The sequence below is a fragment of the Miniopterus schreibersii genome, assembly GCF_964146895.1.
Source record: "Miniopterus schreibersii genome assembly, chromosome: 2".
Classification (NCBI taxonomy): Eukaryota; Metazoa; Chordata; class Mammalia; order Chiroptera; family Miniopteridae; genus Miniopterus; species Miniopterus schreibersii.
The window spans coordinates 182218476-182242746 of NC_138102.1; the positions used below are offsets into that span (position 1 = coordinate 182218476).

General features: G+C 39.7%; 1 protein-coding gene across 7 annotated transcripts in view; it reads left to right on the forward strand.

The window, feature by feature from the left end:
• TNRC6B (trinucleotide repeat containing adaptor 6B) overlaps positions 1-24271 on the forward strand; it is a 198939-nt gene that overhangs the window by 151399 nt on the left and 23269 nt on the right. For 3 of the 7 annotated variants that reach the window (XM_081128606.1, XM_081128612.1, XM_081128607.1), the window contains 8 exons: positions 1213-3543; positions 5432-5590; positions 8774-8943; positions 10480-10554; positions 11392-11437; positions 12792-12940; positions 14011-14181; positions 18424-18549. In XM_081128606.1, the coding sequence (XP_080984732.1) occupies positions 1213-3543; positions 5432-5590; positions 8774-8943; positions 10480-10554; positions 11392-11437; positions 12792-12940; positions 14011-14181; positions 18424-18549 (3227 nt within the window). The remainder of the gene's footprint in view (positions 1-1212; positions 3544-5431; positions 5591-8773; positions 8944-10479; positions 10555-11391; positions 11438-12791; positions 12941-14010; positions 14182-18423; positions 18550-24271) is intronic. The other 4 variants (XM_081128609.1, XM_081128610.1, XM_081128608.1 and 1 more) reach the window with 3 other exon arrangements.

The following is a 24271-nucleotide window of genomic DNA, read 5'->3' on the forward strand; positions in this document are numbered from 1 at the left end:
ATACAAAAGAAAGTATGTGAGAGGCAGTTGTGTCGGGCATTTCTACAGCCCAGTCTAGCCAGGCCTAAATGTAGACCTGGTTCCAGTGTGAGCAAGAATCTCCTGTTTACATTTTTAAAGCCAAGGAGGCCCCTAAATCTCAAGACTTTGAGATTCTGTGCTTCCTTACTTTTATATGGCTTTATGTTGTATTTTTTTCAACTTAGTGATTTTAAGCTGCTTGGTTAAAGGAGCTAAATAAGTTTAGAAGAAATTATCAGGTTTAAAACATGTCATTTTTTCCCCACCGAATATGGTAAATTCCACTAAAATGTCTGACTAATTCCTGTCTGCCCCTGACATCCAGCTGGGCGGCATTCATTATTCAGCTGATGCTCACTGAGCAGCGATGTACCGGACACTGTGGAATTCAAACATTATCAAGATAGGGTCTCTGCCTAAAAAGCGCTAACATAGGGAAGGGAAGACATGAACACAATATTCTGGCACTAAGCAAAGTGAATCTAGATGGGGAAAGACTATTTTCGGGTGATGAGCTAAAAAAAAAATCTTCATAAAAAAATGGCACTTGAACTAGGCCCAGAAAAGTGGGCAAATTTCAGTGTATGAATTGAGAATTCAGAAGGAAAAAACAGTAAGTGCTGATGTGTAATGGTGTCTGGGTGAGAAGGCACAAGTTGTGGAATGTCAAGTAATATGGAATGTAGATGTCTCCATAGAAAATAGTGGAAGATGAGACTAGAAAAGTCACTTGGTCCCAGGTCATGGAGTATCTTGATCAAACTCCAGATTAAAGAGTTACATTTATTCTTGTGCAGTAAGAACTATTGACAGTGTTTCATACAGCAGTGATACAATCAAAAGTGTTCTTTAGAAAAATGCCCCCAGCCAGTAGTGCTTACGAGTAGATTTGGAGATACAGAGCAAGCAGGGTGTTACTGCATTGTCTTGATACAGGAAGTCCCTTCTCTGTCAGTAGAAATGGTAGAGGTATAGCTTTGAGAGATGTTGTGGAGTTGGACTTAGCAGCTAGTACAACAACCAGGTAAGAAGAAATGACTAAAACAGGTATGGTACAGTTCACCAAGACAGGCAACTGGGTGGAGAATCTAGTTTCTGGGGAAATGTGATGAGTTCTCTTGCAGTTTGAGCTTGAGATGTTAGTAGAGTGTGCATATGTATCTGTGATTGATAAGACAATCTCTTTCCCAGAGTCAACCCTTGGAGGTGCTGCTGCTTCAAATTATGCAAATTCCACTTGGGGCCCGGGAGCCTCCTCCAACAACGGCACCTCCCCCAACCCAATTCACATCTGGGACAAGGTGATTGCAGATAGGTCTAACATGGAAGAGTGGCCTTGTATTGCCAGCAAAGACACTGAGTCTTCTTCCGAAAACACCACCGATAACAATAGTGCCTCGAACCCTGGCTCTGAGAAGAGCACTCTGCCAGGAAGCACCACTAGTAACAAAGGAAAAGGGAGCCAGTGCCAGTCAGCAAGTTCTGGGAACGAATGTAATCTTGGGGTCTGGAAATCTGACTCTAAGGCTAAACCTGTTCAATCTTCCAACTCTACTGCAGAGAGCAACAATGGACTAGGAAATTGGAGGAATGTGAGTGGTCAGGATAGAATTGGACCTGGCTCCGGCTTCAGCAACTTTAACCCAAATAGCAACCCATCTGCCTGGCCAGCACTGGTCCAAGAAGGAAATTCTAGGAAAGGGGCATTGGAAACAGATACTTGTAATTCCAGTGCACAGGTTAGCACAGTAGGTCAGGCATCCAGGGAACAGCAGTCAAAGATGGAAAATGCGGGTGTTAATTTTGTTGTTTCTGGCAGAGAACAGGCTCAGATTCATAACACTGATGGACCAAAAAATGGAAACACTAACTCCTTGAACTTAAGTTCACCAAACCCCATGGAGAATAAGGGAATGCCCTTTGGAATGGGCTTGGGGAACGCCTCCAGGAGCACTGATGCCCCTTCACAAAGCACTGGAGATCGAAAGACTGGGAGTGTTGGATCTTGGGGTGCAGCTAGGGGGCCTTCTGGAACTGACACAGCCTCTGGACAAAGCAATTCTGGAAACAATGGGAACAATGGAAAGGATAGAGAGGACTCCTGGAAAGGAGCTTCTGTTCAGAAGTCAACTGGGTCAAAAAATGACTCTTGGGACAATAATAGGTCTACGGGTGGGTCCTGGAACTTTGGCCCTCAGGACTCTAATGACAACAAATGGGGTGAAGGGAACAAAATAACATCTGGGGTCTCTCAGGGAGAATGGAAACAGCCGACTGGGTCTGATGAGTTGAAAATTGGAGAATGGAGTGGTCCAAACCAACCAAATTCTAGCACTGGAGCATGGGACAATCAAAAGGGCCACCCCCTCCCTGAAAACCAAGGCAATGCCCAGGCTCCCTGTTGGGGAAGATCTTCCAGCTCCACAGGAAGTGAAGTTGGAGGTCAAAGCACTGGAAGCAACCACAAAGCAGGAAGTAGTGACAGTCATAATTCTGGCCGTCGGTCATATAGGCCCACACATCCTGATTGTCAGGCTGTCTTGCAGACTCTTTTGAGCCGAACTGATTTGGACCCCAGGGTGCTCTCAAACACTGGCTGGGGCCAAACTCAAATTAAGCAGGACACGGTGTGGGATATTGAAGAGGTGCCAAGGCCTGAGGGGAAATCTGACAAAGGAACTGAGGGGTGGGAGAGCGCTGCCACACAGACCAAGAACTCAGGGGGCTGGGGAGATGCACCCAGCCAAAGCAATCAAATGAAGTCTGGATGGGGGGAGCTCTCAGCCTCTACAGAGTGGAAAGACCCCAAGAACACAGGAGGCTGGAATGATTATAAGAACAACTCTTCCAGTTGGGGAGGGGGACGACCAGACGAAAAGACATCTTCCTCTTGGAATGAGAATTCCAGCAAGGATCAGGGGTGGGGGGGCGGACGCCCGCCCAATCAAGGATGGGCTTCTGGAAAGAATGGTTGGGGAGAGGAAGTTGATCAAGCAAAAAACAGCAACTGGGAAAGTTCTGCGAGTAAACCTGTGTCGGGGTGGGGTGAAGGAGGGCAGAATGAAATTGGAACTTGGGGGAATGGCGGGAATGCAAGCCTAGTTTCCAAAGGCGGTTGGGAAGATTGCAAAAGATCTCCAGCATGGACTGAAACAGGCAGACAGCCCAATTCCTGGAATAAACAGCACCAACAGCAGCAGCCACCGCCACCACAACCAGAGGCTTCTGGTTCATGGGGAGGCCCACACCCACCACCTCCAGGCAATGGACGACCTTCCAATTCCAACTGGAGCAGCGGGCCGCAGCCAGTAACCCCTAAGGATGAGGAACCCAGTGGTTGGGAAGAGCCATCCCCACAGTCAATTAGTCGGAAAATGGACATTGATGATGGCACTTCAGCATGGGGAGACCCCAACAGTTATAACTACAAGAATGTGAATCTGTGGGATAAGAATGCCCAAGGGGGCCCAGCACCTCGAGAACCAAACCTGCCTACCCCGATGACCGGTAAATCAGCATCAGGTAGGCAGCGGCTTTTCTTGCAGGTTTTGATGAAAATAAATTCTAAACCAAGGTATTTTTATTAAGCTGCATTTATTCAACTTAGCTGTGTTCTGGGAATCTTTCCTACATTAACAGAAGCTCTCTTTTTATAACATGATAGTGATAACAGATGCTGGTAGTACATTTTAATGTTCTTTCTTGGCAAAAGGAAAAGATGGTATCCTTGTGTTAGTCTCCCAAATTTTTTTTTTTTTGTAATTGTATTGGTCTGCAGAATCCTAAAGACAAATCTTGCTAAACAAACTGTGCTCTACATTTAAAAGTAAAGAATTAAAATAGTAGCTGAAGTAGACCTGATTTCCATTCTGCTCTACATGTGGCCATATCCCCAGTGTTTCTCTCCCCAGTGAAGGGAAGTATTGTGTGTTCTTGCAGATGCCATCCAAATACTGTAGTGGAGCTGGGACCTGGAAGGTTTTGGTCACTTTCCAGATAATTTTAATGATTACCTTTGAAAGTAGATTACTTTGAATGAGAGATTGTTATCTCATGATAATCAGTTGTCCAGAATTTAAATTTCTTCCCGCTTAGGAACACCATGCCTAGTAAATTAAAAGTAGCGCTGGTAATATTCTAGTTTGGCATTGTCAACTCGAATGCCCCCATAAGGCATATAGTTCAACTAAAGGGATGTACTATTCAAATAGGGCTTTTTTCCCTTTGGGTTTTTTTTTTCCCCATTGTTAAAATTAATCACAATATTCAGTTTTCCACTCCCCAGAGTGTCCAGTGGATTTAATTATGGCCACTTAGAAAATGATTACTTTTAACTAGTTTTTTTTCTTCCCCCAAATATTGAAAAGAATGAGGAAGGAAATGAAGATTGTTCATTAATTCCTTATCTAGAATAAAACCTACTAACACATAAAAAATAACTTTATCCACATAGTTGGCCCTCTGTATCCACTGATTCCCTCACCCACAGAGTCAGCCAACCAAAGATGAGAAATATTTGGAAAAAACAAAAATCCAGAATTACGTTATTGTGTACTGTGTAGTTAGGCCTACAATGGTTGCATCTGTACTGAACATGTACAAACTTTTTCCTTGTCAGTAATACAGTATCACAACTATTTGCATAGTATTTTCATTGTATTAGGTATTATAACTAATCCATAGATGATTTAAAGAATATTGGAGGATGTGTATAGGTTATATGCAAATACTACTCCATTCTACATAAGGAACTAGTGCATCCTTGGATTTTGGTCCTGGAACCAGTCCCCCTCAGATACCAAGGGATGTCTGTATAGTACAAACCTTGAAACTAGACAGGAAAAAAAAAAGGTAAAAAATAAATGAATCTTATTAGCCCCTAGGGTATCTCCCCACAGATAATCTCTTAGAATTTTATCTCATTTAAACATTTTGTTCATATCTATAGCAAAATATATCTATGCTTTAATAATTTTACACAGAAGGGATTGTAGTATATATACTGTTTTTCACCCTGCTTTTTTCATTATACTTAAAAACTTTCTATATTACCACATACATTTTTGTCTTGTAATTGCTTTGTATATAGTATTCATTTTATGGGTCATCTACGATTGGTGCAACCAGTCCCTTTTTGATAGATATTTGGGTTGCTTCCAAATGGTTTCCAACAGTGATACAGTGGGCATTGTTGGACATGTAATTTCATCTACTTTTATAAATTTAGCTATGGTATAATTTCCTGGCAGTGGAATTACTGGACCAAAGTGATAATACCTAATGCCCTCCGTGAAGGTAGAACCCACTTATATTTTTCAGAATGCCTGTTCTTCCCGCCTTCACCCCCACTGGATATTATGGTGTTTGATTTAATACATCATTCTTAGAGACACATTTCCTGTCTTTACAGTCTGGAGCAAAAGCACACCACCTGCTCCAGATAATGGTACTTCTGCTTGGGGTGAGCCAAATGAAAGCAGTCCTGGGTGGGGCGAAATGGATGACACAGGAGCATCGACCACAGGCTGGGGGAACACACCTTCCAACGCTCCAAATGCCATGAAAACTAGTAAGTATACAGCGTTATTTTTGAGGGATTCTCTGTTAATTTGGGGGTCGGACATTTTGGGGAAGGCTGATTAGTGTTTAAACTATTGTTACAGTGAGATTCAGGACCTTGGACCTTTAACAAATGGTTTAGCAAACGGTGGTGGCTTGAATTAGCATATGTTAAAATATATACTGTAAACTAAAAGTCACAGGTTAACTTTGTTGATTTTTTAAGTTAGGTTTAGTATCTGGCCAGAACTGAAATGTTGATGTGGCGCTTCTCCCGCCCCCCAGTAACTGAAATACTGCTTTTTACATTTATTTTGCATTTCTACTCTTTTTTTAGTATAATTTCAAAAGAATTTTCTGGCTTTTAATGTAGGACATAGTCTCTGTTGCCCAGTAACTTTATCCTTCTGTTCCTTCCTTTTTTCCCTTTGTCTCTCTTCTTGTACATCCACCCACATAGGAACATTTTAGGTTTCTTGAACCTGACAAAGATTTCTTCATTTGAATTTTTTAAACAAAGCACGTCATACTTCGAAAATCTGAGCTATACTTGATCCAGCTGGCAATGCGTAGTCACAGTAATTTGCAGCACTTTGTAAACCGATGCTGCGGAATGTCTCAGTGGATGTTCCTCAACTGAAAAATTCAAATTCAAATGCCCATTTTCATTTGTTTGTAGTTTTCCTAAAAAGTATTCCAACATCTCTTTTCTACCACGTTGCAGACTTAAGAAGTTGTCTTTTGATTTAAAACAGTGGTCATACTGAATGCTCAAAATTTGAATGAGAATAAAAATTCCCCTGTCAAGTTTATTGTATGATATTTAGGACTCTTACAGTGCTACATGAAGGATTATGATCTTAGGTATATTCTGTATATAACTCACCTGCATTTTAAAAATTATTAATCTCTTCTACTTCATAAAATAGCTTTATAAAGGTTTTCATTGTAAAATTGGTTGTATTGTCATGGGAACTACCATCCTGTAGATTTGAAATAGATCCAAAAAGCTGTTGGAAGACATTAAGAGACCCTTGGTACAAGGGGGTGCTTTAGCAGTACTTGTAGGATTTTTATGTCTTCTCCAACCTCAGAATCACCTTTCTTTCATCATAAAACCCTCACTTTTCTCCAGATTTTAAAAATGTTTTCTGCTCTTCAGGATTATCTATAGTCACAGCTATAGCTATAGTTATAGTTACCCTTTCTCTGGGTAATATAAATATGTAATACTCGAGGAAGGAGCTTAGATCATCACAGCCTACCAGTTGTTGCTGGTCTTTAACCTGTTATCATTGCCTCTAGACTACAGATATCTGTAACTAAAAATAAGTTCTCTTTTTTACTTTTTCCATAAGAAGACATTTGTTGAAAGTTCAGCTCCTTCCTCTAAAAGAAGGGTTATATGGATATCTTTATAAAGGGGTCAGTATGTTATTTATATTGGGCTTTTAATTCCTATTGCTTGTTAGAGGATGGCATAAAAGGCCTATGCTTACGTAACAGTGAACAGCCCCATATACAGAACCATCCTGGTTGTCAATGGCATTTTCAGTAGCAGGGAGAATAGCCCCAAGTCCTGCCTCTTGCTGTCCAGTCAGAAATCCCTTCATGTACTGCTGGATGAACCTGATGGAGGGTCCATTCGGTTCACTTGGGCTGTGCAGGGGCGGGGGATGCCACAATTAGAAGAAACCAGCCACCATGTGCCCTGTGTACTTCATGGCTGCCTTAGGCCTGGTCCTAGGGGATGGCAACAGTCATTCAAGGAGAGCCACTTTTTTTGGCTTTAGACTCTTCATATGTAGCTATCTAAATCAGATAACTACCCCTTCCATAAATGTTCTGTCATTTGGTAAAGTGAAGGTATGGATGGAGGCTTGTAGGCAAGATAGTGCATTTTCCCTTCTTCCATTGTTTTATAGAGTCTCATTACCACATGGTATCCTTCAATTCTATACAGTATTTTTAGAGGGAAGTTAATGATTTATCCCAATCTCCAAATTAAAGACCTTTGTTTAGAAGATGTTGATAGAGTAGACTCTGGATACTGACATCCTACTTCCTCGAACATTAGAGCCCTCATCACTGATTTCCCTCCCTCCCTCCCTCCCTCATTCTCTATCTTCTGATTTTCTACAACTGTCTTTTGAAAATCGTTGCTTAGCCGGGCCAGGTGTGGCTCAGCGGTTGAGCACTGACCTAGGATCCAGGAGATTGCGGATCAATTCCCAGTCAGGGCACATGCCCGGGTTGCAGGCTCGATCCCCAGTAGCGGGCATGAAGGAGGCAGCTCATCAGTGACTCTCTCATCATTGATGTTTCTAGCTCTCTCTCTCCCTCTCCCTTCCTCTCTCTGAAATCAATAAAGATATATTTAAAAAACAAACAAAAACACCATTGCTTACACGTTGTCTTTGCCTAGGATCTTTTTTAGTGAGTGTCTTAACACATTTCAAGTAAAGGTGTGAATTTCTCTTTCACCATAATATTGGTTATCTGGGTATTTCTCTTTCACCATTGATATTTAAAATATAACAAAATCTTTTTTTCTTCCCTTTCTCATGTTCTTTTCTTACCTTCATTCTGAACAAGTTAGACAGGTGTTCTTTATCATACCTCATATTTGAAATGTCCATTATAAATCACACAGTGTATTTTTTTTGGAAGGTAAGACTAAGGACCACAGTAAACTCTGTGCTCATTAAGAGGAACAGATTTCTCTTCATTGAGATATGAAATTTCTTATAAGTAGTGATAGGTTCTTTCAGTTTTGGAATTTCTATCAACTTTGTATAAGGAACATCATTGAACTAGAATTCTTAATTCTGTGGTTTATTAACTTAATCTGTAGCATTGAACCTTTATGGGTTTCCAATTCCTGCTCCCTAAAATATGAACAACATGTGCCTTGTCATACAGATGTATTAGATAAAAGTACAGAATGTGTTAACAAGGAACGACTATTGCTGTTATTGTTATATATAACTATATTTCTGTGGCATGACTATTGCTGTTATTGTTATGTATAACTATATTTCCGTGGAGTGACTATTGCTGTTATTGTTATGCATAACTAATTTACAGGGAGTGACTGTTGTGAGTTGTTACATAGACTGCTATGTTTACGGAATGATTGTTGTGGTTATCGTTACATAGCATCACCCACAGTTGATTCCTTCCTCTATTAAAGATTCCAAATCTATGCAAGACGGCTGGGGGGAGAGCGACGGGCCGGTGGCGGGAGCTCGGCACCCCAGCTGGGAGGAGGAGGAGGACGGAGTCTGGGCCGCCGGCTCTCAGGGAAGCGCCTCCTGCCACAACGCCGCGAGCTGGGGACAGGGAGGAAAGAAGCAGATGAAGGTAGCCGCGCTGGGACCCAGGCTCCCCTGCCACCCGCGCTGGGAAGGCGGGCGGAGGGTTTCTTATGGGAGAAGCAGGGCGCGAGCCCTGAGGCCTGAGCAAGGGGAGCGTGTTTTCAGTAACGAGTAGCTGCCCCCTCGACGCCTGTTCCCTTCCCCGCGCCTTTGAGCTGCGGAACTGCTGCGGCGCGGGGGGGTTGAACGGGCTTGTCAAAGATCAGAGTTCCCTTTTTGCTTTTAGTTTCCATATTAGAATTATTCTTCAGAAGCTTTCAAGGCACACTTCATAAATGCCTTATGCTTTTGCCTTCTAAAGCCAAGGAAGCCCGCCCGGCCGGGCGTGGCTCAGTGGTTGAGCGTAGACCTAGGATCCAGGCGATCGGGGTTCGATTACCGGTCAGGGCACATGCCCGGGTTGTGGGCTCGATCAATGACTCTCTCATCATTGATGTTTCTATCTCTCTCTCTTCCTCTCCTTTCTTCTCTCTGAAATCAATAAAGATATAAAAATAAATAAATAAAGCCAAGGAAGCCCTTAGAGTAAATCCCCATGAATATGTCTAGAAACCAAAAGTAAGATAGCTTCTCCGGTGGTAATCGGCATAGCTGGTTTTTATCTAATTCAGGAAATCCAAGGCCCAGAGCCTTCTCCCAAAAAAATGAAGTGCCACAGCGTAACCCTCTGCAGCAGCTAGATGATCTGTCTACATCCTGTGCCAGTTGTGTTTGTAAACCTCTCACTTTCCATATCTTAGAATAGCTCAGTGTCTCATTGGGTTTGCATAGTTTGATGAGGACTTTGGTTTTCAATCTAGAACAATAGTCTTTGAACCTGAACCACTCTCAGCAGAAGCACTCTTTTTTCATTCCAATCTTTCATTCCACAAATAAATTGATGGAAATAAGAAATGGGCAGCCATATACTTACTTTCAGGATGGGAGCCTTGCTGCCCTGTGAAACACTTCACAGCTGATACCCTCCCAGGTTTCAAATACCAGATGCCCTCTTCAGCTGGCTAAGGGCCGTGCCTTTATCCCCTACAGGATATTAATTTTGTTCTTCATATAGTGATTCTTATAAGAATACAGGTTGTTGCTATTAGACATTTTGTGTGTTTTTTCCTTTTCGTGACCAGAATAAGAAAATAAAAGTCCTTAAAAAGAAAAAACTGTAAGTGAATTTTTCCTTTTTAAGGACTTTTATTTTCTTACCCTGGTCACAAAAGGAACTATTCTAAAAGGGAAATTGCTAGCATGCAAACATTATAATTTAGAAAATCTGATATTGATTGTATATTTTTCCAGTTACTTTTAATTCAGCGTGACAAAAAGAATGAAAGCATAGCTATATCTAAGGCTTATTACTCTTTTAGGCTAATATATAAAATGCAAAAATAAACAGTTAAAGAGGAATAATTAAGGTTCCAAAAGGTACACTCTCGATTCTACATTTTCAATCAGTACTTAGGTAACTCAGATATGAAGTTGAAAAAAAATAAATTATTTGGTTCTGAGGCTACATATTTCATTCCTGTAGTGCGCACTAAAAGGAGGAAACAATGATTCATGGATGAATCCTCTTGCCAAACAGTTTTCAAATATGGGATTACTGGTAAGTTTTATTTTTTCCTATGTGCAGTGTATCCCGACTTTTAATTTTAGTACAAATTTTAAGATCACTGCCACATATAGTATACAAAATTACAGATTTAGAAACTGGTTAAACAGTGTTCCTGATTTGGATTAAATTTGTTTGGATTAGATTTGTTCTCTGTTCTTAATGAAATGCTCCAATATTTAAAGGTTATGGTTTTTTTAATTTGTAGTCCTTGTATCCTTTTCTTTAGGCAGCTAGGGAAGAAAGAAACAGGCACTTAAAATTTATATAGTTTTCCCAACTACTGTACCAGTTTCGATAATATCATTTTTAAAAAAGAACAACAGCAAAATAACTAGAGAAATTATTTGTGATTAATTATAGAGGGAATTCTTGTAGAATTTCTAATTTTTTTATCTCTTGGGAGCATTATGGGGACACCCTTTCCCTGGTTGCCAAAAGACAAATGGCTTTGACTTGGCTGCACATTTCAGGATTTGATGACTTGACAAGTCACGAGAAGTAGTTGTCATCATTTGGCTGCCACTCATGAAATTTGATCCTGAGCTGACTGGAACTTGAGGACAGGGATTTATTTCTACATGCAGCTGTTTAGCGAGGCTCTGTCTGTTGATTTACTGAAGCTAATTCTATGTGAAAATTAAATTTAGGAATATAGGCACCAGCAGCTCAAATTAGTCATATTAAAAGTTACTGTCTTTATTCAAAGTGTTACTGTCTTTGTATAGTGCCAGTAGTAAGACGTGACTTACAAGAATAATGCCATTTCTTTTCTGATTCACACATTTAATTCAAACCTTTAATTTTCTCTCACTGTTCTTTACTTTTCAGAGTCAAACTGAAGATAATCCAAACAGCAAAATGGATTTGTCTGTAGGTGTGTATCACTCCTCTAGTACGAATGGAATATTGTTCTTAATAACACCCTGTTGGGATCCCCCGCGCAGTTTGAATTGGGATGAGTGCAGTTCAGTGGACACGTATTAAACATTCACTCTGTGGATGGTACTGTGCCAGACACTAGGAAGGGGTTGCAAACTCAGATGCCAAGAAAGTAATGTAAACTTACTTGTAGTGAGTGATGTGTGTCAAGTTTTAGAAATCAGGACCTGGAGGCCACTGGTTAGCTGTGGAGAGCGGATGTACCACCTAAAGGAATCAGCCTTGCTCGGCTCTTAGCAGTTGTTGCCATGAAGGAGCTTAGGCTCAGCTTTGCCAGGTCTTCTGTTTTTTGAAGAGAGGCCAAAAGAAATTCAGATGTATATTGATATCCTGATTTTTAAATATTGGAAGCTAATTCAGGTTTTTAAAAATCCTGTGTGTGGCCAAACAAAATATGTCTGGCCCTGCCAGACTCAGCTCTCAGGTTGCCTGTCCTGTCTGCCCTGGGATGTTTCATTATTGACAAATTCTCCCATTACAACTAGAGCAGATGCAGGGTCAGCCCTTCGTCTGTGGGATCTTCAAAATGATGCTATTGCTCACTCTGAGGACCTTAAAAAGACTCAAACCAAGAAAATAAAACAGTCCTGGGTAATAAGGGCATAGTCTTTGTTCTATAATATTTTAAATATGAGAATAACTAAGAAATAAGCTTCCTGGGGTGCTGATCATGTCAATGTACACTAGCAAATTTATAGAGCTGTGAAAGAAAAGTAGAAATGATCATTGCACCTGGGAAACTACATTGCACAAATAATGTGGCACACCGTCCCCTGTGTTCAAGTTCTCAATTTTAGAAGCAGCAGTTACACCTCTGATCTTTTTATTCCTAATAACTGTGTTCCACAACCCGTCATTTATCTCTTAACAGATGCTATAAGAGTAACAGAATTTGTTACTCTCACTGGGGACATTTGAATTTATGAGCAAGATGTACTCATCAAACATATCAATAACCAGTCTAAATTTTTTAAGTCAGATTTTTACCAGGTTAGCCCTAAGGTTCTCTTTCAGTCTTCCATAGAAAACAAACTCTAACTGATACATATTGGGTTGTGTGGTGTTTTGGTTTTGGTTTTGGTTTTGTGTGTGTGTGTGTGTGTGTGTGTGTTTAATTAAACAAAAAGGACCCACATGTGTTTCAGGGAGGATCACCAGCAGACTGAACCATTGAGAGCTCTTCTAGTCTTATACCCAGCACCCCAGGGAGGAAAGTGGGGCAGGTCACTCTTGATCATGAGGGAGACATTGATTCTTGAAATTTTTACTTCTTCTGTGGTACCTTTCAGGGAGCCTTACAGATAAAAAATTTGATGTGGACAAGCGAGCAATGAATCTCGGGGATTTTAATGATATCATGAGGAAGGATCGATCTGGGTTCCGTCCACCTAATTCCAAAGACATGGGAACCACAGATAGTGGGCCTTATTTTGAGAAGGTGAGTTGAATCCTTTGTTTAAGATAATTCATGAGAACCACTTTGGTTTCTATTTGTCTTTTGATAATTACTTCCAGGAGGAAGCATAGAATCACTGAACTAAATTAATGAACAAAACATAAATATCACCTGATCTAAATGGTGACGTGAAAACTATTGATGTCAACAGGTGATTAGGCAGGAGCTGTAGCCATCTGTCTCTAGGATGTGGCTATGAGCATTGTGAAGAAGGTCTCAGCTTTGGAAAATGTATGAAGTTTGGAGGGGAGAAATTACCCAACTTTACGTAGTGGGGGAAATGCGCACACAAAACATGCAGAAGTTGTTTTAGAGACAAATTTATTCTGAATTTTATTTTTTTGCTACTTTTTGTACAGTTACAAATTAAATTTCAAGATCTTATGCAAACACTCTTTGTCTCCTAAGGCCTTGGCTTCTAGCTGTCAAGATAACTCAAAACTTTCTCCTTTGCTGTTTCTAAGAGAGTTCTTTTGTGGTCTTTTTTCATTTCTCTGGTGATCTATTTAGTTACAGTGATAGAATTTCAGATTCTCAACCACCTGATTTAAACAAGTCATGTATACCCATTTGTTTCGATTTTTAACATTTCTAATGGAGATTATTCCTTGATTCAGAATAGCAACTTGCAGTGTTCGTGGTCTTCAGAAAGCAGTTAAAACCAAGGTTTTTATATCTGGCACATTTTTTACGCCATTGATGCTGGTCCAGACAGCAACATGTTCACAAGATTACTCTGGCTTCTATTTCAGCAGCTGCAAAGAGTAATCAATATTAGATGCATAAAAATAAAGTGTCTGGCAATTTTTGTCTTAGTGCAATGGACAGAATGTGTTACTAACTTAAGAGGATAAGAGAAATCTATATCAAAGAGGATGACAGATGGTGTCTGTTGGGCAAAGTGTGATGATTATTATCAGATCCAAATTTTATCCTGGTTTGTTGCTAATATACTCTAACATTGTTTATTCCTAGTGTTTTCTCTTCCCTTCTTGCATTCTGTTGCTTCACTAACCAACACTCATTGTGATTGGCTAACTACTACTTTTCAGCTGACTTTGCCTTTCTCCAATCAAGATGGGTGCCTTGGGGATGAGGCTCCCTGCTCTCCCTTCTCCCCTTCTCCCAGCTACAAGCTGTCTCCCTCTGGTTCCACACTACCCAACGTCAGCCTTGGAGCAATCGGCACAGGGCTCAACCCCCAAAACTTCGCTGCTAGACAAGTAAGGAGGCCTCTCAAATTTATAACTGCTTGGCTGTGGCCTTGCCTTGGCCCTGGTCTGCAGTCTATTGCATCATTTGTCTGTCTTGGGAAATTTGTTGATTACTGAATGCACAGAATGATATTAAGTATAGGCTTTAGATCTTTCAGCCTATAGAACCCATCTCTCTTCATATTCCTCAACATGGATTTTATTTTAAATCTGTTTCTTTTGTCTTCTCATTTTTGGTTGTAAGTTCACATTTAGGAATGAGGCTCCCTGTTCTCTAGTTAACTAATAACTACCTAAGGAAAATGTTAAAGAGGCTACAGAGCTACCTTATATCATCTAATTTAGCAACATATTTGCCATTTTTAACATTAAGTGTCAAGTACTAATATTTTTGAGGTCTTTTCAATTTAATAAAACTGCTGATTGGAAAATAGCAAAACTAGTAAGATTAAGTATTTGAGGGTTACAGCATCTTAAAATCCAGTGTCTTAAGTATGAAATATAATATTTACCCAGAGAAAGTTAACTTTATTAGATAACTAAGCTTTCAAAAGACTGGATGCTTCTCATACGTGGTAGTGTTTCCTTTAGCCTGGAGCAGTCCCTTTCCTAGGGTCTTATCTGTCAGTCCTCCGAGGAAAGGCATGCCATAGAAACAAGACTGGCAGGGCTGGCATGGTGATGCCCACTTGCTTTCGCAGGACTGCGGGGATGTAGCAGGCCTCTGTCGGTCACCCCACAGGAGTTCTGTTGTATTTTTTGTGGAGAAAACCAGGAATTTGGAGATAATTCCTTTGTGACAGTGACTCCAGTGATATTTTCCTAGTCATAGTTCTGTGAACATGCACTTGTCACTGTGACTTTCACCTCGGGATCTCAGGGAAGGACATGGTTGCATTCAATTTATTTCCACATGATGACTTTCACATATAAAGAATAGCATAAAACACCTCTTAACACCATACTCCTCAGGATGCATATAGGTCTTTCGTATGTTTTTTATTTATTGCCTTAGCACATTTTTTAAAATGGATTATATTATATCCATGTGTTCATTTTGGTTATCTCTTGATTGGGATTTATAGGTAATGTTTTTTTCCTTTTATGTTTCACTTTCTCTTAATGTTTCCACAGAGGACATGGATATGTGTTATGTAAACATAGAAGAAACAATTATATCAGTGTTTTGAAGGGGCTCTTTTGTTTTGGGTTGAGGTATAGAAAATATCAAGTAGTCAGAACAGTCTTGGTTAATGGTAATTATAAACATGCTTCCAGGATCGCATGATTATCAAATGTTGTTAGTACAGAAACTTCAGTGTAACAGGTCAGCCACACTAGCTGTGCACTGGACTCTGTGAAAAGGTCATTCCTCTGTCTTGTTGATCTGTGGAATGCTGCAAAGTCCAGCGTAAGCCAGGTTGATACACATTCTATCCAAATGTGGTCATGGTTTTTTCACAATGTTTTCTTATACAGACTTAAAATTTAAGGTTTTTCTTTTCAAATCACAGAAGATCTCAATCAGCTTGGTAACTTTATTTTTCATTTATGTACTTTTCTGTGTTAAATACTGTGGCAAATTTCACCAATAACTATTAGGACTTGGGTCATCATAAAAGTCTCACATGTAACAGTAAAGCTTTAGAAATATCCAGATAAACCACCATTAATGTGTACATTTTAATGATAAGTTTCCTAATTTCTAAAGGACTTGACCAGCATGGTTGCCACTAAATACATTGCTGTGCATGAGAGCTACTTTTTTTTTTTAATATGTCTTTTTGTTAATTTTAGAGAGAGGAAGGGAGAAGGAGAGAGAGAGAGAAACGGCATTGATGGGGGAGTCATTGGTTGGCTGCCTCCTGCATGCCCCCCACTGGGGATCGAGCCTGCAACCCAGGCATGTGCCCTGACCAGGAATCGAACTGTGATCTCCTGGATCATAGGTCAGTGCTCAACCGCTGTGCCATGTCAGCCTGGCATGATAGCTACTTCTGAGCCAAGAAAATGACCACCTTGTAAAGTCAAGGTTCCATATAAAAATAAAACGAAAAGAAAAAAATAGAGAAGGTATTTTTTTGATAGACTACTATTGACTTCTCTATAATAGTAACCACATCAGTTATATCAGAGTGCTTGGTACGGCTTTCAAGACACTTGATAATGAAAACCTAAAATCTTTGGTGGAACTGGGGTAGAATCTGTCTACTGGGAATAGGAAAGTAGGGCTTGATTTTACAAAAACTAAAAACAGTAAGTTCTTTTTAATACTTCTTACCAAAAGAGTTGAAATGTAAAATGACACAGCAGCTTTGGACTTGTCTAAACATGAAATATGGCAAGGACTTTAGCTACCAGAAACCCCACCATTCAAGGACCAGTCCATGAAAAAACATGTAATAACAAGATTATTAGTTTGATAGTTAAGTGTAAGTGAGAACGATCTTAGCAAAATATTCTGCACATGGCACCTTAGACCTCTTGGCACCTTAGACCACTCAGTCATCCTGACTTTGCAGAATATTCTTAGCAAAATAAATGTTTCTATTTTCCTGGGAATGATTACTAGCTAAGTACTGACTACCATGATCACAGAAAAGTTAGAGCCAAGTCTTTTCACCTTAGAGTGACAGTTTGATTAGTAAGACAGGAGAAGCAGAGATAACCAAGTTTTTCGAATGAAAGGTCTTTTCATGTTTAAACAGTCCTTTGGGAGATTAAAAATTCATGGCAGATCTTTGATTTTCTTTTGAAATATACACAGATTTTTTATTGCCATTTCTACTTTATGTTCATAGTCATTTTTATTTTCAATGTTTTTGAGTTTATTAATTTCCCTGTAGCAGTCTCTTAATCTATTTCAAATCACTAAGCCATCAGAATGTCTTAAGTGTTCTAGAACTTAATGGTCCCATTACAAAATTCTTTTTTAAAATACCTTATCCCCACGATTCCAGGGATAAGTTGATGGTGGTGCCTTCAGTTCATTGTACACCTGCTTGGTATAAGCAGTGGTATAGCTGTCTTCACTGACGATGTTCTGTGGGACATTTTCAAGTATATGAAATTGGTGGGTCATGGATGTTTGCAAATGATGTGCTCATCCTACAGACCAGGGCTTTATTGAGCTCTAGGAATACAAAAGAAGAGGTATTAGGCTGGTGGTGGAAAGATCGAATGGAAAAAAATATGATTTGATGATGTATATTATCAGAGAGTTCTAAGGTGTTTTGAGAACATAGAGGTGGGCTTAGTTAATTTGAATGTGAAATGAGGAAGAAGGTTTTGAGGAAAACTGTCTTGATGAGGATGCCCCTGAACTGCACCTTGAGGAGGCCAAGTACAGGTGGTGTAGAAAACTACCTCAGTCACAGGGAACAGAGTGTCAAGTGTCACATACGGCGTCTTTGCTGAAGGATTTTCTCAGAAAGGAAGGGCTGCGTAGCCCTGCTTTCTATGGCTCTTTGATTGGAACACTCTGAAAGTGCTCCAGCGAGTTGGTCCTCCAGAAACCGGGGAGTTGAGTTTGTTTTTAACTAGATGAATAGTCATACATTTGAATGAGAAGTTACAGGTGAGTAATGTTTGTTTTGGTGTCCCTGTAATGATTTTTCTCTTTTTCCCCATTCTTTTAATCTCACTCTGTGATTGATTCAGATTTCCTCATCTAGCAAAGAAGGGACCAAGCAGACCCAAGACAGGGAAGGGTGTTCAGATCTGGAGTAGGGTTCTCGTGGAGCTAGGCTCATCGTTGGGTGGCACTGATTTTATAATTGAACTAACCAATGCAGAGAACTAATATTGTGTTGTTTTGCAATGATATTATTCATTAGCCTGCGTTTTTATTCATGTGTCCTTCAAGATGGAGCTCAGATTATAAGACTTGAGAATAAATTTGGTAAACCCAGTGTTAAAGAAAGTTGAAATAAATCTTATATAGCCTATACCTTTCAATTACCAAAAAAAAATTTTATTTAAAATGAGTTGCCTTTTTTAACATTTGACTAAATTTAACCCTTTTGGTTTATAGAATTAATCATACTACAGGGGTGGTAACGATGATATGCCCATGATTGAATTTGAATAATATTCCTGAGCATTCCAAAATCAGGAACTTTTCAGGTATGAAATTCTGTGATTCCATGGAACATAAGATATGATTCTTCTGAGGGATAGAAAACCTGGACTGTTTCTTATTTTCATTTTCTTATATTAACAAAAAGCCTTACTGTTGCGTTATGTTTACAGGGTGGCAATCATGGTTTGTTTGGAAATAGCACAGCACAATCGCGAGGTATGCACACACCAGTGCAACCACTAAATTCTTCTCCTAGTCTCCGGGCGCAAGTGCCTCCCCAGTTTATTTCCCCCCAGGTAAGCAATTGTGTGTTTCCACAATTCAAAAGTAAATGCCATCCAAGTGGTTACTAGTTAACTGACTGGTTTTGTGGGAATAATAGTAGTCCTAAATTTGAAAAACCCAAATGCCAAGGATCAAGATTTTTAAAACAAAACTTCAAATCTTACTTTTTTACTGTATTACGCATACAAAGTAGATGTTTTTGCATGAAAAGCATTATGGTTATATTCCTCTTACATCTATATATTTTCTAATACTATATTGGTTTTTTAATTGCATATGATTAAAACTACTTTATAAATTCTGTTGTACCAGCATTCAGAAATTGGTTGCCCTCAAGGATTCACCTACAGATGAACCATAGAATTGCCAGGTTCTCATTATTCTGAGAAGTTTTAAGGAGCTATCTGCTGAAATACAGACTAGGTTTCTGGGGGGGAGTTTTAGAACTAAAGAAGTAACAGAGACTTACTCATGGAGCAGCGCTCTGTAAAACACAGACTTTGGGAACCATGGGAACCTTTTAGGTCCATTTCTTAGTAGGAGATACGGAAAGAGTTTGGGGGGTACAGGTGAGAGATTTGTGCCAATCTACCACATACTGTCCCTTGTATCTCTTTGTGAAAAAACACATCTCAGGAGCAAGTAAAAGCTGAAAAGCTTGTGTAAGGATTCAGTGTATGATGACCTTAGACTCCCTAGAATGTTCCTTTAATGAACTAAGTAGGCGCAAGAGCTTTGAGTCCCATCCTATAAAAGGGGGTGGGGCACTTACTAGATCCAGCCAACAGGTAGTAAAGGGTCAGGTTTTGTTTAGTTTTTTGAAATGTCTATTAAGACAAAGCTTAAAATATTTATTTGAAACCATAATCTGTAGATTTCAAATCAGGTTTTTGACATTGAATCCACATCTGTCTTGTAGAGGAAGAAATGTTCATTGTGCGCTCCCCAACCCCCATCTTCATGGTCCTGTCTGGGAGTCCTCTTAGAGTCCCTTTTCCCCTTCATACTCTCAAAGTTCCAGTCATGCTTCATGTCCCAGGTAGTGGTATACTCTCCAGACATACCTGTTCCTGACTTCCCTAGTACTTACAGTGGCAGCGTCTTAACTCTTGGGGCACTTTCCAGGAGGCTTTAGTATCAGATCAGCAGTTGTCCATGGTTTTTGAATATCTGCAGTGTGCCAGGCAGTTTGTTGACAGTGCACAGATGAATAAAATGCTCTCTCTCCGATCACTGCCTCCTGGAGTTGGTGGCAGTGATGGGAGAAGAGTCAGCAAATAGTGTGATAAGTGTATAGAAATGCTTAACAGAGTTTGGGGAGCTGGGCAAGGCCTCACACTAGCAGTGACATTTAAGCTGGTCTGGAAGCATGAGTCAGAGTTTGCCGGGCGCAGCCAGATTGAAGGTGCCTTCCAGGCAGCAGGAGCAGCTTGTGCAAAAGGCGGCAATATGTGGAAGAACGCACACGTTGGGGAAATGCGTTTAGTTTGAATAATTAGTTTGAGCTTGTGGAAGCATATAGGTGCTGTCTAGAGTGGAATAGGAAGAAATGAGTCGGGAAGTTTGGGGCCAAATTTGGAAAAGCTTCGTTTGCCTTGCTGAGAAGTTTGGACTTTGTCCTTTGGTCTGCACGGTTTATAACCATTATTTGGGCTATGACTTAAAAATATTTGAGTCCCAGGTCTCCCCCAGTATACTGGGACAGAATCTTGGGTGATTTTGATGTGTACCCTAAAGTTTGGCTGCCACTGCTATAGATTATATAGCATTGGGCAAGACTTTTTTAGCTGAGTGACAATGGAGGAAAATTTATCTTTTAGAACGATAATACTGACAGTAATGTAGAGGACATGTTTGAATGGCAGAATTATTAGAGCAAAGGAGATCAGTCATGAGGCTAGTCCAGGAGTTCAGTGGCAGTGGGAATGACGACCTTCTTGTGAAGGTCACCAGTGATCTTTGTGTTGTGGAATACAATGGTCTATTCTCCGGTTTCTTCTTACTCAGTGTATCAGCAGCACCTGAAACAGTCGGTCATGCCCTCATTTTTTTCTTTTAACTGTTGAATTGTTTACTTTTATTTCTTATTATTTATCTCTTTTCTTATTTTCCAATACAAATAATAAGTGGCAAGTAAACATTTAGTTTATATCCAGTCACCGTAAAAATTACCTTTATTTCTCATTACCATCTTTGCTCACTCTTTAACAAAGATCATATTTTGTACCCTAAATTTAATTCAGTGTCCTTGATGTACCTCACCTGACATCAGGCATGAAATAAGCAATAGCTGGAGATACTTTTCTCTGGGAAATAAATATTCAGTGGTATTAAGGAAAAAAGAGCATAGCAGTTTGTAGTAAGGACTCAGCTGTATATGTATTCTAGCAAAAAGGGCCTTTACTTAGGAAGCCATTTTTATTTATTTATTTATTTATTTATTTATTTAAATCATTTTTTTATTTTTCAATTACAGATGACGTACAATATCATATTAGTTTCAGGTATTCACTCCAGTGATTAGACATGATATAAGTTACTAAGTGATCATCCCAATAAATCTTGTACCCATCTCACACCACACACAGTTATTAGAATATTATCGACTATGTTCCCTGTGCTGTACTTTACATCCCCGTGACTATTTCGTAACTGTTTTGTAATCCTTTCACCTTTTTCACACAACGCCCCAAACCCCCTCCTATCTGGCAACCATCAAAATTTTCTCTGTATCTATGAATCTGTTTCTGTTCTGCTTGTTCATTTATTTCATTTTGTAGATTTGATTGTTGATAGATGTGTACTTATTGCCCACATTATTTATAAATTTAGTTGCCTGGAATGAAATTCCTGGGTCAAAGCACATAAACATTTAAAATTTTTATAAATATTTTAAAATTTACACCCATGTTAACTACTCAATAGAGGCAGTCAGTATTTAATGTAAATGTAGAAAGAAGACATTGAAACTAGTCTTTAAGATTTGTTACTACAAATGTTCCAGTCCTTGGGTTTTCTACGGTGCCTTTTTCATCCTTACTCAAATATTCAGAAAGTAACAGATTCTCGCAGGCTTTTGTCTTGCTTTTAAATTGCTCTCATTTTGCACCTGCAGTGCTTCGTTTAACTGCCATATTGGCTTCAACTAGATTTTCACTTTCTCCAACCCTGCTGGAGAGTGATGGCTTTTAAGCCAGAATAATTAACTCCCTGCTATGGGCATGTGCAAACCTACACTTTAATTACTCTGCAACCCAGGTTCGAATAGCCATTTGCCAGGAGCTAGTCATGCTTCTTTCTGGTCCTTCTGTATTCATCAGAGAAGGACAGTACATGTACAGTCTGAAGAAGGGAAAGGTTGAGTGAAATCCTCAAAGTGTAACCTTTGTAGCCTTTGTAACTGTCAACTTATAGAACATATGAGATGCTGGAATTTAAATTAAATTATAAAATGACCTTGTGTTAGCATTTCTTTACTTGTAGTCTTTCTTTGTCTCTCTTTAAACAATATATTGTTTCATTTTGCCTTTTTTTTTAACTTGGTAATGTTCCTGAGATTTTCCCATGTTGATTTGGACAGTTGCGGTTCATGCAGTATTTCATTGTATGAATACACCATCATTTATTTACCAGTTCTGTCTGGAGACATTTGGGCTGTTGCCAGACTTTTGCTGTTATGAGAAGTGCTGCTGTGGATATCACATTTCTCTCTGAGGAAGAATTTCTCTAGGTTATGTTATGACATGAGCATGGTTTACCTGCAATGGTAGTTTCTCTCGCTAACTTTGAGTAGTAGGAATAGTAAAGGAGAGAGTAATGGGCTCTTGGCAAGGAATGGCATGCATTCTCAAGAGAGATGCTGTGATCAGGAGACCAGCTGATTTGGTCAGTAGAGCTCTTAAAACTGAATGAAGAAATGGGGAAAAATGAAAGGTCAGGCAGTGGATGTTTATTTTGGAGGCCAGAAGATTGGGAAACAAGCGGAGGAGATTTCCCATGGATCATAGAAGAAAATGTTGGAAAAGAAGTTAAGAAACAATGCCGATAGCCTAGAATAGTATTGTCCAATAGAAATATAAATGAGCCACATAAGGTAATCTGAAGTTTTTAGTAGCCACGTTTAAAAAGATAAAAAGAGTCCCAACCAAGGTGGCCCAGTTGGTTAGAGCCATCATCTCCTATACCAGAATGGTTGCAGGTTTGATGTCCGGTCAGGACGCATACCTAGGTTGCGGGTTCAATCCTTGATTGGGGAGCATATTGTGAGAGGCAACCAATCGATGATTTTCTGTCTCGCTCTCTTCCCTTCTCCCTCTCTCTCCCCCTACCTCCCTCCCCCTCTGCTTCCTGTCCTCTGTTTCTTAAAAATCAATAAACATATCCTCAGGTAAGGATTAAAAAAATAAAATCTTGTGAAGTTTTAAAAAAGATAAAAAGAAATAAGTGAAATGAATTTTAACATTATTTTCTTTAACCCAATACAGTTAAATTATTATTGAGATTTTTACTTTTTCTTAATACCAAGTCTAATCTCAAATGTATTTTACACTTAAAACACATCTCAATTTATTTTATTTTATTTTATTTTTAAATATATCTTTATTGATTTCAGAGAGAGGAAAGGAGAGGGAGAGAGAGAGCTAGAAACATCAATGATGAGAGAGTCATTGATCGGCTGCAGCCCGCAACCCGGGCATGTGCCCTGACCGGGAATCGAACCCTGATCACCTGGATCCTAGGTCGACACTTAACCGCTGAGCCACGCCCGGCCGGGCAACACATCTCAATTTAGATTAGCCCTGTTTCAAGTACTCAGTAGCCACATGAGACCAGTGGTTGACATTGGACAACACAGGGTTACAAACATAGTTATTATATTAGTTTCTTTCCTGAAAACTGCCATAACAAATTACCACAAACTAGGTAACTTGAAACAACAGAAATTTATTCTCTCACAGTTATGGAGGCTGGAAGCCCGAAATCAAGGTGTCATCAGGGTTGGTTCCTACTGGAGGCTGTTAAGGAGAATCTATTCCGTGCCCTTCTCCTAGCTCCTACTGGCTGCTGGCAGTCCTTGGTGCTCCTTTGTGTACAAACGCATCATTCCAGTCTCTGTCTCCATACTCACATGGTGTTCTTCCCCATGTCTCTTTCTTCACGTGACTTTCTCTTCTCTGTTTTTGTGTCCAAATTGCCGCCTTCTTATAAGGACACCAGTCTTTGGATTAGGGCCCACTCTAATCCAAATTTGATCCTATCTATAAAGATCCTATTTCCAAATAAGGTCACAGTATAAGGTTTCAAGTGGGCATGAATTTGGGGGGGAAACACTGTTCAACCCAGTACAGTTGCTACATTAAATGTAAGACTCACACTGAAGGTAGTAAATATAATTTCATGGGTCACTGAAATATAGTGGACCGAGACTACAGTTTGGAATATAGTGTTGATAGACAGTGTAGCATACTCTTACACTTGTAGTTTCCCCTCCTCCCCCCCAAAATCTTAATATGGTGAGATTAGAACTGTTATATCAGAGACAATATGTTAAGTTACACTGGTGACCATTTGGGTGAACTCAAAGGAGAGATGATGAAGAGTTGTTATTTGGGGGAAATTATAGAGGGTTGTGTCTGGTCTACTGGCCATAAAACTGTTTCAGAGGCAAAATGCACCGTAGTGGTGTGCTCATATCTGCTAGGAGTCTGACACTTAAAATAGAAAATCAAACAA